Below are 16,671 nucleotides of genomic sequence, written 5' to 3'. Positions count from 1 at the left end.
GGCAGCTGGAGCCAGCGTTCCTTTCGGGCCTGGTCTTGCAAAGTGCTGAGCAGCTTCTGAGAGGTGCTGAGCCCTTCAGCTGCCATGAGAGAGACTTACGATGACGAGCCTGCCATAGGAGTTGGGTCCAGTGGTGGTGTAGCCGTGTCGGTCCCAGGATATATGAGAGAGAAGTGGGTGAGGTATATCTCTTATTGGACCAACTTCTGCTGGTGAGAGTGACAAGTGCTGGAGCGTACACAGGGCTCTTCTTCAGGTCAGCTGCTCAGGAGGCGCTCAGTTTTGCAGGATCTGGCGCTTAGGGCCTGATTTTCAGAGGCGCTGAGCATCTTGCAGCTCTCACTGAAGACAAACAGAGCTGAGTGACCGGTGCTTTGCAGGATCAGGCCCTTATTTTTAAGCCTTTCCCTTTGGTGCTGAAAGATTTTTTTACACGTGTGGTGCTTAGATGCTGCTTTCCTAGCTTTTTTTTTTTTTTTTTTTTTCCCCTGAAGTGATGAATAACAGCAGGGAACTCCCTGTGTTCAGATCATGGGCAGAGCCAGCTCCATTTTCCTGTGTGCTGCTCAAACCTCCCTGCCTTGTCTGTCACGTAGTGGACTCCTAGCTCACGTGTTTCCCCGGCGGGGGCCCTTGCAGAAATGGTGTGAAGTCCCTTTAAGGAGCAGGCTTGCCCAGAGCAAGCCATGACTAGACAGATTATCCTGTCCGGGGTGACTGAGCTCCGCCTCCCGCTCCCGCCTCCCGCTCCCACCCCCTGCAAGATCAGGCGGTTTGTGTAATCCCTGGAGCTCCGCCTCCCTCCACGTTGCTTTTCTTGATTTAGTGTGCAAGATTAAACGCCGCAGAAGATGTTGCCGGGCCTCCTCGTTGCTCACCACACCCTCCTCCTTCAGTCACCTCCCCCCCCGGCCAGCAAGATCTGTCTTCTCCTTTGTTAATCATCAAAATGCAGAGGCGAGAGATCCACACGCAAAATGAATAAGGAGCGTGGGAGACTGCATCGCTTTCTGTGCACCTTACTGTCTCAGGGGTCGGGAATCATGCCCAGCACCGTGTGTAGGGGGGAAGGACTTCAATATCTGGGCGCCCCTCAAACCAAAGGCATCACATTGACGCCGGCACTGCGGCGTGCATCGATGTTTGATCACCTCTGATCAAATGCATCCTCCCGCCCAAGGATCATAAACCCTGCTCTGTAGTGTGAGGAGCCTGCCTCTTTACTTGGATTTCCGATCCCCTACAATAAAAGGGACCTGGCCCCAAGGTTAATACACCTTGCACCGTACCTTTCCCTGGATCCATTTATAACCCAATTGAATCCACCCAGCTGAGCTGAACCCCTTCCTTCCCCCAAAATAAGACGCCCTGCGGTGTACCGGAAAATGCACCAATGTCTTATTACCTAAGATCGAAAGGACTCCCCCGCGGTAATGCTTCCGGTATCAGCCAAAATCAAGCGTACTAAGCACATCCCCCCAAACTACGGTGTCCTGTACTAGGCAGGCTCTTGTAAAGCCCCAAATGTTTAGGGGTTTAGGATTGCATCAGCTTCTGAGCACCTGGTATCAGGTGCGGCCAGGAGACCGTGGCAGGAGTCTGCCCTGTACTTTGTCTGCCGGATGCCCTTGATTGGAGGCAATTCATTTTTCTCACGAATGAATGCAATGCGCCAATTGGATGCAGAGACCTACCCTCCTGGAAATATGCAGGGTTTTCTGTTGCCTGCAGTTTTCTGACCCTTGATAAATCGTTTCACTGGTTCATTGTGTTCATTTTAGGATTTTTGTTTTCTGACCCCCATTGCAGGTGGTTTTATTCGTCCATCCCTCTCCCCCACCCCCACCCCCGTTATACTCCATGATTTTGCGCATCTCTGTACCAGGAGCGTGGGAAGGAAAAACCCTCTCCCAGTGGCACACTGACGGAGGAGCAGCCATCAGGGTTCACCGGGGGTAATGTGCCCTCCTCCTTCTCCAGTGCACTGTTCATGGCTTCTGGGGAAACTCCAAGGGTGGCTGGCCCTTTAAAGAAGACGCCGTCGGAGGCAGACGGAGCAGGGTGCCCATGTGGAGTTGCTCCATGCCTTGTTGTTTTCCAAGCGGATTGGCTCAGGACAGGATGACATATTTTAATAGGATGCAAACGCACTGCGGGGGGAGGACCAGGTGGAAAACCCGGCTACAGGATTATCCCTCCTCCTGCATCCCACAGAAAACTAACTTCCCTCCCTCATTCCCTTGCAATTAGACCTTATTAGACATCATTTAATACAAAATAATAATACACTGGGATCACAGGGCTGTCTCTTCCTCTCTCTCACTCTGGGCAAAGCTTATCTGAAAGTAAGAGGCGTCCTTGCTCCCCAGGAATGAACAAAGTAAAAGGAACTGACACAGTGCAACTGAAAACAAGGCTGATGTCTTTGTAAAAAATAAATGCTGCAGAGTTTGTTTTTTCCTCAGCAGAAACACCTAAAGTAGCCTTAATCTGCATTTGTGCACAGTTGTGTACAAATGACACTTACCAGCCTGTGCTGCAAGGAGCAATCCTGTGGTGGCAACAAGGGGTCAACTAAATGATGGAAGAGGCCTTTTCCATCACTATTTGTATACATAGTTTATTTAGCTTGTCCTGTATTATGCGTGGAACCTCATTTGTATTCAGTAATATATACAGGCCTATATCAATATTTGTGATAACATTTTGTTTTGTTTCCATTTCCTTGTAAAATCCCATAATAAGTTAAATATTTGAAAAGTACGATGATACAGTACCCTTTCCCTTTCTAGGGACCTGGTTCTGCAAACTGATAGGTGGGTCCCTGTCCTGGCATAGGCCATCTTGCAGAATCAGTAACTGCAACGTTGTCATGTTTATCTGTTTTTATTAAAGATCTGTCATTTATATTGAGTTGTCTGGAGAGTTAATAGAGGTATTTCCAAATAATTCATGACATCTGCAGAAAAATCAGAGTTCCAAGATCGGTTTGTGTTAATAAAATACCAGGTGACTGTTTAATTTGCGTAAGCTATTTAGGGCCTGGTTTTCAGTAGCGCTGAGCACCCGAAAGTCCAGATGAAGTCCACGCAAGCTGGAGGTACTCAACACCTCTGAAAAATCAGGTCCCAATAAATAATAATAATGACAGGCTAATTCAACTGGAAATGACGTGTGAGCAACAACACTGAAGTAGCAGTGGGTTGGGAAAGAGAACAGAAAGCAAAATGACCTAATTTTTTCCACCTATAATTATTATAATTCCCTGAATGACCCTCCAAAATCAGACCAAACCCGTCTAATTTATGGGACAGAGTCTTTTTGGATTAAGCTGTAGATAGTTTAAAAACTATCTCAAACAAGTCCAAGTTACAATAAAGTTCCATGAAGATATTTTCTATCTATGCCAGTCTGAATGGCAGATGACATTTTAAATGTCTCACTAAAATACACACTGGCAAAAATAAATTTGTCGAGAAAAGGAGACATTAAAAAAAAACCCAACATGGTTAAAACTGATCCCAAATAAGAGCTGTGGCAGATCTGCTCCCTCTGTGTAAAGAGAATTCACTCAAAACAGCAATGGTTAAACTCCACCCCTGCAAAATGGCATTGACGAGTTCCAGTCCAGTGACCTACAAAGATCCAGGCTGGGTTTTGTCTGCAGCTGTCTGTATAGTAGCTGAGGGCAGTGTTAGTCCTTTTTTCTTGTTGTGTTTCTGTTACATACTCATCGCCATCTTGTTGCAAACCCTTTTCTTGTCTGGAAGATTCGCAGGGGATCGGGGCGGGGGGTGGTTTGATTAGGCATTTTTACTTGGGAGAAGAAAAGGAGAGGGAACCCCCGGTTTGTTTGTTTTTTTTAAAGTCTCCAGGATTTTGGATCCTCCACTGAAAGGCAACCCAAGAGATGAGCATTGAGACGCTTTTGGAAGCGGCCAGATTTCTGGAATGGCAAGCCCAGCAACAACAGAAAACACGTGGTAAGGGGGGGGACAGCATGTAAAATCGGAATTAGAGCTGTTTAAAGACACAGGACACCATTTTCCAAAAGCTGGAAAAAATATAGTCTTTATTTTTACAAGAAAGCAGCCTGATTTCCAGTCACCCGTCGCTGCACTGTGTGTTACTGACTGTGTCTTAGGCGGGTGGAGGGTACACCGCTTTCAAAGCTGATTTTGTAAGAAAAAAGCATGGTTTCCAGTACATGATGTTCTGAATTAAAATAAATGTAAGGGATGATTGCAAAGGGGCTTGGAGTTAAATCGGTCTCCCTTTAGCCTTTCCCGTCGTCTCTGAAGCAGGCAGTCTTAATTTTTGTTGGAGCTGAGCGTTTAGTAGCGATGTGCTGACACATGCCTGTAGGCGATCGGAAAGCCCTCTTTTTCGGTAGATTAACGCTGTCTCCCTTTTTCTCTCTCATTCATCCATATGTGTGTACAATGTAGAGACTCTTATTCTTTGAATGGGAGTCTGCAAAATGCACTTTTTTTTCTTTGCTGAAAGGGTGAAAACGATCATGTTCAAAAAGTCAGAGCAATCGAAGCCTGGGTTTTTTTTTTGTTTTTTTTTTTTGGTTCAAAACCTAAAGTGTTTAAATCATTATTATAGTGTGTCTGGGCTGGTGGGTTGAGAGGGGGTAGTTATGCGCCAAGATGACCCCCTCCCCTCCCCGCCTGTCTTCACAGAACCTGCCTGCGATTTGCTTTGCGGTTGAATTCTTACAGTGGTCATTAATGTATGTAACGTGTATAGTTTTTTTTTTTCCTTGTGGGGAAAATCTCCTCCTGTATTTCAGATCTTAGGGCGGTGGCAGTACTCCAGCAGAGCTGAGTGAGGGGAGGCTGCTTTTGCATAATGAAATGACATAGCGTGTCATATGATACACTCCACTGTTCCGCCTCTCTCCTTTTTTGTATGTTCTGCCTTCCTGGAAATGTGCAGAGGGGAACCTTGGGTTGGTTCCCCCCTCCCCAAGCCAGTGGTGTGATGGGGGTGGGTGGGGAGATCCGTGCTCTCGTGCGACCTTGATTCCGTCTGTGGGGAAGGATCTGGGCCAAGGCAAAGGCAGGGCTGTAGCTTTCCTCTCCCATTTGGAATGTAGCGTGTTGCTGCGTTCCAAACTAGTTAGTTCCATGGGGGGAGGATGACGTGTCAAGCCCCGCCCTCTACCACGTGCGCCGGGGACACTCCCTCTGGGGCTTCTGCTGGGTTGCTTCACAGCTGCACTTTCATTCTTACAACAGAGCGTGTGGTTGGTTGGGGGAAGGGCTTCTACCAGTCGGAGCTGGGGAGATCAGAAGTGCAGGGGGTTAAAGAATATTTCCCCGCGCACCCCCCCCCCCGATCATCTGCTAATTAATGTTGGTGCAAGGCTTTGAAAATGTAAAGTGCAAAATATGTCTATCAGTGCATCTTCTGATGCAGGAAGAACCAGTCCTCACCCCAAGGGGTTTATAGTTTAAACTGGATAAAAATAGGGCAGCAAGGACTATACTTCGGTATTTTCCCTCCAGCTCATCTCTCTCACCCCCCCCACCATGTGATCTTCATCCTGCAGATAACAACGTGTGTATATGTTTTGATTATTTAATTTCTTATATTGTGGTGGCATCCATTGTGCTAGGCATGCCGAACACACACAAAGGCAGACCCGGTCCCTAAGTGCATCAATCTGATCTAGCAATTCCCACTTGCTTGCAGGGAGGCTCCTTCAGTGTTTTTGATCAATTTTAATGATAGTTTTTAAATCGTCTTCCTGTGGCTGATGACGATTTTGTGTGTGTACATGTACAACTCTTCCTTTGTGGGGATATTTTTGGCTGAATGGGTGCGGAAATCTCATTCTAATTGAACTTCAGACCTGGGCCTACATCATGATGAGCATAGTCAAAACTGAACTCAGGGCCTTTACTGGCATTCATGATAGTGGGTGCAGGAGGGTATGGGCAGGGTGAGACCTCCTGTATGAGGTAGTATAGGGTAGGGTAGGGCAGCTCCACTTCCGACCTGTCATTTTTAATCACATGGTAGGATAGTTGTAGATGCAGATGGTGCTTGATGCTTGGCAAGAATGCCACCTTTCCTGATGGATCTCTGTACTCGTCATTGACCTTAACTCAGATATAATTCACTTCCTGTATAACAATGTGTGTAACCTTTTCAAAAGGAGAAGATCAAGTGTGTGTGTGTTGTTAGATTAGCAATGTATTAATACAATTAGTGGCTTTCAGTTAATTATTCTCAAGCCAAGCTTCTTGAACATATTGCAGTAGAATTTTGGGATTCCCCTTTTTATTTATTCATTTTATGTGCATGTTCTCAAGGCTGCTGGAGCTCTAATGCAGCATTAGCTCAGTGACACTACTGTACCTGCTGCAAAAGCAAGAAGGAACAGTTCTCTTTGTGTGTCATTGCTGTGGGATGGAGCCGAAAATCTATTGTTTCACTGATGAGTCATGCAGGACATAGTGGATGTTGTGAAGAAAGGCAGCTTGGAGACATGAAAGGGCAGACAGCTTTCTGGTTAACTAAGAAAGGAAAATAGTCACTGTGGGCTTGTGGGCTAACATATCTTCTCCTCCCTGAGCAAGTGCTAACGTCATTGCTGAGGCCGGGAGTTGTACCTGCATCCTGGAGCAGTACAGCTTTAGGGTGAATTAAAAAATCCATGTGTACATTTAAGTCAGTGATGGTTTACAGTCTCCATATTCAGACTTGCTCACTGGTTAGTTAGTGTTAATATTCTTAGCTGCATGCCAAATGCACTCTAGAAATAGAGGAGATTAAATATGTGAGACGTGGTGTCAGGCTGTGCCATTCATTGCGCAGACCACCTCTCGAGAAGATGGTTATTTTTTCAGGCACCCAGAAATGTGGGAGGCCAGTCTCAGAACAAGTAGAGGAATGGCCCCAGCTGTGGCTGGCAAAGTGAGTTCAGCATGACGCAACAAGTGAGGGTCACAAACGCCCACAAGCAGGTGGCAGCGGCATGAGAGAGAAGGCACAAGGATGGCTCGGGTCAGCCAGGCTTGTGCACAGCTTGCTAGCTGCAGGGGACTTTTGTTAAAAATAGGCTTCCTGGCAGAACTGAGTTTGAGGAGGGGCTAGAGCAGGGTGAGGTGGCAAACCAAGCACAAAGGAAAAAGACGCCAAGGTGTTTTCTTGAGTTTGTAGACCCTTCCATGCAAGGATTGTCTCTTTTTTCCCCCTGCTTGTACAGCACTCAGCACAATGGCCCCGATTCTGAGTGGGCTCTTTGGATGCTACCATATTAGAAATATTTACTACTAGTGCTCTGAGAGGAGGTCTCAATGCTGGCAAAGTAGAGAGGGTGTGTGGCAGGGGAGAGTCGATGTGAAAGGAGACCAGGTCAGAGAAATGGGTAGTAACTGTCTGGAGTACAGCCTCAAAGGAGACAGCAAGTTGTATGGACTTGATATATGGGGCAAAGAGGAAACAGTTGAGCAACTCAAAGGTGACGGAGTGACATAGGTGAAGCGATGGGCAAGAAAAAATATTTGGGGCAACTGCAAACGTGTGGGGCTGACACTGGAATCAGGAAGACCCCGGAAGAGTGTCTGCCAGTGCTGTTGGGATTTGATATTGCTCTAGCAGGGACAGACTGGAATGTACTGGCCTTGTGGGAAAGCGAAGCAGGAAGCTGCTCGGGAGGCCCAGCTGTCCAGGGTAAACTCCAAACTCATAGACCATGTTGCTCTCCCTCTCCATTCCATTGCCGGAGAGGGAGAAAACTTTCTGCCACGACTCCTTATGCATCCACCCAGCCATGGAACTGGACGGGAAGAAATCACTGAGTCCCCCCTGCTAGAGTTTCCTTTTTTTTTTTTTTTTTTTTGGCGAGACTATCATGTTTCTAACATGGAACTGTTCATTTGACAGAGCTAGCAGGGTAAAGATCAGGGTGTCATTTGCTGTGCTGCTCTGGGGAAAGATCCAGACACCAGTAAATGCTTTAGAGCGTGGACTGTCATTTTCTGTGTATTTGTACAGCACTCGGCCCAATGGGCAAGCGACCTGTTGGCCTCCAGGCTCTTCCACAATATAAATGTTAAATGTAAAGGGGGAAGGAATTATTTTGGGGGAGGAGAAGATTAAAGTAAGGCTGGTTCTGGTTTTGGAGATCCCCGTAAATGGTAAGTGTGGCAGTGGAACTTTTCACTTCAGTATTTGTTACCCAGGGTTCCATACTGTCTGTGACTACCTACTGTACGGGGTACATCTCTTTGCTTCCCCTGTTCAATACAAGCCTTGTGCAATGTAAGAGCAAAGCGGCACGTTGATTCACTGGCGAGAAGACAGTGACTAGGGTACAGTATATGCTGTCTCAGGAAATCTAAAGTTCAAACAGGAGACCTGAGTTCTGCACCTGGCTCTGTGACTTGTGCAGTATGAGTTTGGGCAAATGACTTTACTTCTCTGTGCTTCATGTGTGAAATGGGGCTATCAGTGCTGATATGCCTCCCAAGGGTGTAGTGAAGCGTAATTCACTAGTGTCTGTCAACTGCTTTGAGGTCCCTGGGCCGAGGGTGCTAAAGGGCAGAGAATTACAAAGTAGTATTAAAGCACTTGATCCTTCTTTGACCCAAATACATAACACCAACTTGGGACGAGAGATACCAAGGGGGACAAATATTAATACAGTGTAAAGCATGTAGCTTTCTCTTTGACACAAAATTACAAAGGCGCCACCCTCACCCCTGGTAGTGAGAATGGAAGAGGCCAATGGACAGCCTACTGGGCGAGGCCTTTGGTTCAAGCACAGGGTGCTGATGCATTCAGCCAGTCCAGAAATCCAGATTGGCTGAACACTCTAGAGTTCTTTATAGCAGGAAGTGGAAGAATATTCCAAGGAGGTAGCGTGGCCAGTTTGAATTCTATCTAGGGCAGTGCACCCACCTGCAGAGGCTCAGTGACCTCCACCCATCTGGGCAGGCATGAGGGTCGGACTGGTCTTGGCAGTGAGTCAGGGTTGAGGAGGAAAAGATCTGCTTGAAAACAGAGGAAGCTGTAAGATCCAGTGAGAGATCAATGGTTCTTATGTTGTTCGACTTGCTGGGAGATCAGGCTAGCAGCTTCTATCACCAGCTGGTGTGTAATTTTTTTTCTCTCCAGATTGACCCTCTTAGTGGATTGCAGCTTGAATGTTCTCAAACTTTGGGGATTACAGCAAGGAAGAACTACTGGGAAGGCTTCATTTGTTAAATAGTCATGAAATCACATTCTTAAGGGAGTCAGCTGATCTCTGCAGAAGTGTGAAGGAGATATCTACCCCATATATTGCATTGAACAGTTGCTTAGGAGATCTCTGAAGCATCAAGAAAAGGCCAGTAGGATATTAGGCTTGATGGAATGAACTATGTGGTCTGAGTTGAGATGGCAAATCCTGTGTTTGTAGGACTGTCATGTCACTGTCAAATCCTGTGCATAAAACATTGTCAGTTTCACAGCAGAAACAGTACTAGCTCCTTAGCATCATGTCTCTTTGGTTTAATTGTGTATCTCAGAAAGCTGGTTTCCCCTGATCACACATGTGGCTTCCAAATGTTTTGTAAAGCTGGCTCAAGTATTTCCAGAATATTTCGTATCCTCAGAAGTTACACTGATGCCTTCGCTCTTGGCTGTTCTGCATTTTCTATCAGACATACGTGGCTTTTTGTTGCTCTTCCATCCTTTCAGATGTGAAGAAAAAACTAAACCAGGTAGGGGATTGTTTACTGTAACTGGTAACCTGGGTGTTCGACTCCTTCAGTTCTCTAACGACCCAGGTAAACTAGGACATTTACTGTGTTGGGGAATTGTGTTTATAACACAGTTTGGTCTTGCCTTCGTGGATGAGATAAAACCATGCCATTAGCCACATTAACATTCCTCAGCAAAACCAAACAGTTTCTAATCCAGTTGGGAAACTACCTTGTTGTTACCCAGTGCCCCAAAATGGTAAATATTTTTCTATACGTGGGCTGTAATGCCTTGTCTGCTGTTCAAACTGTGTTTAAAAATGGTTCTTACTAGAAAAGTGCTTGGGTGCTATGATATTTTAGTATGCCTCAGATACATGCTAACATGGTTTCAAATAACAGCTTCAACAGGACCTAAATATGTTGTTAAGTGGTATACGACAGCACGGTGTAGGTTAGGTAGGGACCTCTGGAGTAAACGCCAGTGCGTACAGGATCTAAAAGTTGTACCATGATTAAAACAGGTGCCAAGTTTCTTTGCTAAAAGATGTGCCAGGGTCTGCAAGAGATGGCACAAGTGGGAAACTGCCATCTCCATTCAGGTTGGAGCACAGACTCTGTACCACATAAGAATATAATTAAGGGATTGTGTTTTAGAGGAGGGAACTGTGCATGTATTTTCTCTTTAAATGGACATTGTCCTTCAGCCCTCCATGAGTTGCATACACACACACATGCTTCATAAAATAAAAATATCTGCTTCTTTACTAGCATTTATTTTTGTCTTGATCTTTGTTGTTGTAGTGTTGCTCTTAATTGCCAGTTGCATGCATGGATTGTTATTGTAGGGTTGCTCAAGATTGCCGCATGCCTAATTTGCTGATGGGGAAGTTGAAACACAAAGAGGTGAATGGCCTAATTTTAGAAGTGCTGAGCTCCCCTGTTTCCGGTTGCAGTCACCCCCTGAAAATCAGCCTGTAAGTGACGCCCAAGAGCACACTGTAAGTTGCTGGCACACTAAGCACAGAACCCAGGCATCTTGATTTCACGGTCTCCCACTCTAACCACTAGCCTTACCACCTTCTTTGTCATTAGTCATGCTGCATGCAGCAGTTTGATTCTTTCCAGAGGTTAGACTCTGTGCTTCCCCAAAGAAGATGGTGGGGATTTTATTTTTTTCTTCCCTCAAAGGCTCCCAGTTCAATTGCATTGGAGCTTCACTGTGGTCAGAGAGGAGGTATGTGCCATAACGGGTGCATGGCAGGTGGACATAGTTCTGTTGATATAAACACTAGCTTGACTTTTATGAGTCTGCACAGGCCTGCTGAAACCACAGAATATATTGACAGCGGGCTGGTTTCAAGAAAATAATTGCCTCTCATATCCCTGACCTATCTTGTTACTTTACCATTTGACTAAATAGCTGTTGTGTTCACCCTTTTTATTTTTTAAACTTTATGATGAATGCAAACCTAGTACAGCATGTTAACGTGTACAGCAAATCAGGACAGGTGATCTGATGAGCAAAAGAGTATCTCTGCGTAGCTGGAATTTAAACCTTCTCTCAAGCTGGTGCTGTCTTCACAATTTGTTTGTGTTTGACACACTAAAAAGAAAGTATTTTGGATCATTGTCTAAGGAGATACGGTTGGTTAGTGGGCTGAGCAGTAAAGAAACCAGAAACTCCTGGCTTCTTCTCCTAGCTCTGCTGCTGTCTGCTTGTGTGGCCTTGGGGAAAGTCATTTAAATTCCATGGGTGATATCCTGACCCCGTGGAAGCAAATGCCATAATTCCCATTTGACTTCAATGGTGCCAGCTTTTCACCCAGCATGTTTGTTTCCCTATCTGTTAAATGGGGGTAATAGTATTTATCTACCTCACAGGGATACTGTGCTGATAAATATCCTACATTTTGGATGGCCCCTGAAGTACATGAAAAGTTACATATGTACCTAGGGCCAGACTTTCCACTGGTATGAATCGGCGTAGCTTTGTTTAAGTCAGCAGATCTGAGCCTTAGTATTTTATACATGAGTGTTTGATGGATGCATATGCTGGGCTGCTATGAAAAACTCAGGGAAGGAAGGATACCATCTGCCTCCAACCCTCCCCCACACGTTTATAGTTTTTTCATAACACTTTGTTCATGGGGCTCTATAAATGCTTCAAACTTACCATTCTGCATAGACTGAATCTTGCTGTTCAGGATTTTGGGATTCCCCAGAATGAATTGCATGTAAGTGCCTGCATAATTCCATCAGGAACATAGGAATTGTCTTACCAGATCAGACAAGGAGTCCACCTAGCCCAATATCCCGTATTAAACAGTAGTCAGTACTAGCAACTTCAGAAGAAGGTGTAAGAAATCTTGTGGTGGACAATTAGGAACCACCTGTCCATAGAGGAAGGTAATTCTTAACCTTTGGCAGAAGATGGTTCGTTTATGCCCTGAGGGATAAAGGTTTAGAGTTCTTTTGTTTTTTAAGGTGTTTTCATCCATATAATGTCTAATCTATATTATTTTTAATCTCACAAACTCTTGGCCTCAGTGATATCGTTTCAGTGAATTGCACAGGTTAAGTGTGTGTGTATGCAAATTATGAGGGACTCCTGGACAATGCCCATTTAAAGAGCAAAAGGCTTTCCTTTGATAAGTTTTCAACTTGTTGCTTTTCAGTTCTGTCGAGTGTCCACTTGTTTTTGTATAATAAAACAGAGTGAATAGGCGTTCCCAGTTTACTGTCTCTGGTCCATTTGTTAGTTTATGTACCTTTGACACATCCCCTGTGATTTCTCTGTCTAAAAGAAACAAGCCCACTCTCTCTTTGTACAGAAGCCTTTCCATTGCTCTCATATTTATCACCCATTTCTGAACCGCCTCTATTTCTACTCTCTCCTCTTGGGGTTAAGGAGAAGGAGCAGGGTTGAACAGAGCATTCAAGGACAGAGGTGTCAGGGGGTCATATAATGGAAAAATCTGTGACAGTCCCAGTCAAAGTGGGGCAGCTGTCTCTTCTAGTTCTTACCTATCCAGAGAGAGATCATCTCAGTTTGGCTTCTGAGTCCACACTCTCTTGCATTGACCATACTCCTCTGCTTGTTAGGAAAGCTGCTATAATTCTTCTGATGCTCTATTTTTATTTTTCCCTAATACAACATACAGGTCCCTACAAAACCAGGAATAACCTCTATGTGTTTCAGTGTTTGCATTAATCCGAGCACAATACTAGAATCTCTTGGCTTGCTACCCCTCCCCCCTTTCTGCTTCCTGAATCTTTCTCGTAAGACTAGCAGAATCTGATTTTAAAAAAGCAAAATGTTTATCTGAGGGCACCCGGTGAAAGCCTACAAAGTGGCAATAACCTCTTGGAAGGTGATGGATGGATGTGCCATGTGTTAGCGTAGTTGTGAGGTGCTCTGGATGGCACAGACTAAATCATGCTAGTAGCAGCTGTGTTTAAAGCTGCTAATGTGATTCCTGGTTTCCCTGGACTGTATGGGGAAGAAGTTTTGTGCATGTCTGAGAGTCCCGTTAGACCCATGTTATTGACTAACTAGAGGAGGCAATTTATTGAGCTTTGTCTGCACTAGGAAACTGTGTGGTTTCGTGGGTATGAAACCCACATCCCCTCTACCACTCCCAGCACCGTTCAAATAGGGTTGGAAAGTGTTGTCCAAAAGGGCCCATTTGAGTTTATCATCCATTACAGGATATCTAGGTTTTACCCCTTAGTTCATTCTTTCATCCAGCTATCCATCCAGTTTGTTAGAAATGCCTCTCTGGAACTCTAGGTAGCCTCTATAGTCTTTAAATACACCTGTGAGCATTCATATGGCTCAAGGTTCAGAAGTCTCTCCCATCACTACACAACTAAAATCATCTTTTGTCAACGGATTGCTACCCCATTCAAGCCACCCTTTGTGGAAACCTGGATATAGATAGGCCTTGCAGTTTTCCCCCAAAGTCGGTAGATCCAGGTTCTGACAGACCAAATGAGGAAAGAATTCTACAGGCCAGAACCTCCTCCTGAAAATATCCTGCTACTAGCTATACAGCTTGAAGTGTTCAGACAGGTTTGTGCCCTGTTCCGGGTTAGCCTTTTTCTCTGAAAAATAACACTGGCCTTGTTGGCCATGGAATCAGTGCCGGAAGCCCGCTTGCAACAATATGGCAGAATTTTAACTCTGATCTGGAGAGAGCTCTTGTCAGCGTGGCGGTAAGCAGACCACTTAGGCTCTTATCAAGTCAATTCCACGAGGAACAGGCAAGTTTTGAGCTTTCCTGAGCCGCTGATGGAAGATGCCACGGAGGTAAAGAGTTGCAGTGATGCTATTAATTGTGCCACAAGAGGACACGGCCCTGTTTTGCTAAGCAGATGCCTGGGCGCACCACCCAGTGTGACACCTGTTCCCTCTTTGATCCCGTTTATTAGAAATGACTGTGAAAAAACCCTTGCATGAAGATGAATATTGATGTTCTTGTGAACTAGGAGACAGCCTGGATGCTTGTTGCACCATGGGGAGCCCTTGATATCAAAGAAGCTGTGAAGGCCGGTGACTCCAATGCTTGGGTGCTGTCCTTTGATAAGTAGACGTCTTTACATTCTTAGCTGCTTCTCGTTTGCAAATATGAGAGTGGAAATTTCAAACGCACTCCATGTGCTCCCATTGACTTCAGTGGGAATAGAATTAGCCCAGTGCTAACTGCTTTTGAAAATCCCACTCTTGCAGCCTTTTGACCAGTAAGCTGTGGTGAACTGTACTTCTGTAACTGGAATCTAATAAACCTGGTATTGCATGCTCTGTACTTAGTGTTGCATAAAATAGTGCCAAACAAATATACCATTTAAAGAGACAGATGGTTAACACACAGTTCCAGCGCTGCCATGACTCAATGTAACTTTGAGTAAGTCACTTAACCAGCCTGTGGCTTACTGTCCAGAATCTCTAAAACTGAAATATTAATTCACCCACCTGCCAGAAGCATCATGAGGCTTAATTCATCTACATATCTGAGATCCTTGGCTGGAAGTTGCGAGAGACGTGCTAAGGATTTTTGTTATAACAAGTAATTTTCTTATTTTCTTTTGAAATAAGTTTTATTAAAGTAAGCACAGATTTACAGTTAACATTTGACCTGCATATTTAAATAGTTTGTAGTTCCATTGGGTTTCTACAGGCTTTCTGATAGATCTCAAGCCATCCCAATTTGCAATTCACAGTCTCTCATGTGAGTGTTTGTTTAGAGAACATGGGACTGGATTCCATGAAAAGTCCCTTCTTGCTGCAGGGTCTTGAATGGAAGCCATTCAGCTGACAAATAGCTTCTTATAAGAATAAACTGGTTTTCTGGGTATTCCTTCAAAAAAAGCAGCTGATGCCCAATAGAAAAAAAAACTGAAAAAAACATCCTATTTAGAAACGACTAAGGGCCTATCATATGATGCAGTGCAGGCAGTAGTAAATCACGTGCCATTTGTGGTTGTTCTGTCTGCTGAAGCCATAGTTTTACATTTTCACATCTGGATTCTGTATACCGTTGTACCTTCCGCCGATTTCAGACGGTCAGACCCTTGGTGCGCTCCAGGGAAAGGGGCTCGGTTATTCTACAGCCTTACCCTTTGAAGGCCGGGGCATTAGTGCTTTTGTATAAATTGTGTCATGATGACTAACGGGGAAAAAATAAACCCTGATCTTTCCTTTGGCTTCTTTTTCCTCTGAGTGGTTTTTCTCTTGGCAAGTAGGCACTAACATGTAAATAACACAAAAAACACCCCACCCCACCCCAAAATGGGAGCGTAACAGACAAAGCTCTAGATCTGCTGCTTTGGGAAACTGCCAGCATTGGAGACCTGATGGCACAAGGGCCTGAAGCAGATCATCAGAAGCCATTTTGAGAGAGAAAGGGCTGCAAATATAAGTGTACTTAAGGATGAGTTTTGAAGCCAGGTGTGATGTTGTAACTTGAGTTCCTTCCAACTGTGCCTGGCCAGGAACCTCACATGTTATCTGCGGGCCAGCGGCATCTCATTTGTCCAAGCCTCTTGTGTTAGACACCCCTGCTAAGCTTGAAGGGCATCTCTTTATTACCTGAAGACCAGCTTTGGCTCTTGTTACTCTGGGGGTTCACATAACACCACTCTGAGGGTCTTATTTAGAAATCTCCCTCCCAGGCTGGGGTAAGATCTCCCTAGCAGAGTCCTTGGGAGAATAAGGTTAAACGATTTTCCCTTCTACCTGTGTTGAATTGAGTTCCCACCCCATCCTTGGTTTTGAATTTAAGGGCCCTATATCCAGTCAGGAATGAGATTCTATGTCAGCTGACTGTGTGCATCCTAAAACCCTAGAAACTGAAGCTGGAAGTTTCGTAGCACTTTGTCTGATCTCTTTTGAGATGTCAAATCCTTTGAAGTGTTCTATTTTTTTCCCCACTCAGAAATGCATAGGGACAACTAGATCCAGCTCTTGACCAACTGGACTTGAATTAGGGTTTTAGGAGTAGATTGGTGATTGTGGTGAGGGGAGGTATGCCCTGCCCAACAAGCTGTCCATCCCCCATAAAGTAAGGTAAAGTAGGTGTGCCCCTTCCTCTCACTTAGCAGCTTATAGGATCTTGCAGTCATTTCCTTCTCTGTTCATTTAGATTGGGTTATGAGTGTTGCTTAGTTTTCCGAGAGAGTTTCAAATAAGCATGTCATAGTGAAACCTCCAATAGCCTCTCTTAGTTGATGCTGCAGAATGCCTTTCTCCGTAAAGACTGATTTGATTTGCTTACACAGATATGCTCATATTTCTTCTGACTGGGGAAACAGGGACTCAAGGTTTTTGGCGGTAGTAGTGCCTGGTGACTAATCTTCTTCACCTGAATTGTAATAGCAAACAGTACTTCCGTAGAAAGTTAGAAAGAATGGCTTTGCGGGGTGGGCATCAGCTAGGCATACCTACCCTTCCTAGAACCACACTTTCAAA

General features: G+C 44.9%; 1 protein-coding gene across 1 annotated transcript in view; it reads left to right on the top strand.

Moving 5' to 3' along the window:
* The first annotated feature begins 3,725 nt into the window (after positions 1 to 3,725).
* The window catches only part of MNT (MAX network transcriptional repressor), a 67,141-nt gene continuing 54,195 nt past the window's right edge, over positions 3,726 to 16,671 (top strand). The window contains exon 1 of the mRNA XM_077836429.1: positions 3,726 to 3,983. Coding sequence (XP_077692555.1) covers positions 3,911 to 3,983 — 73 coding nt within the window. The 5' untranslated portion in view covers positions 3,726 to 3,910. The remainder of the gene's footprint in view (positions 3,984 to 16,671) is intronic.

Source organism: Eretmochelys imbricata, chromosome 17 (genome assembly GCF_965152235.1).
Source record: "Eretmochelys imbricata isolate rEreImb1 chromosome 17, rEreImb1.hap1, whole genome shotgun sequence".
Classification (NCBI taxonomy): Eukaryota; Metazoa; Chordata; order Testudines; family Cheloniidae; genus Eretmochelys; species Eretmochelys imbricata.
Note: the sequence above shows the minus strand (reverse complement) of the source record. Positions and strands in the feature narration are given on the sequence as shown.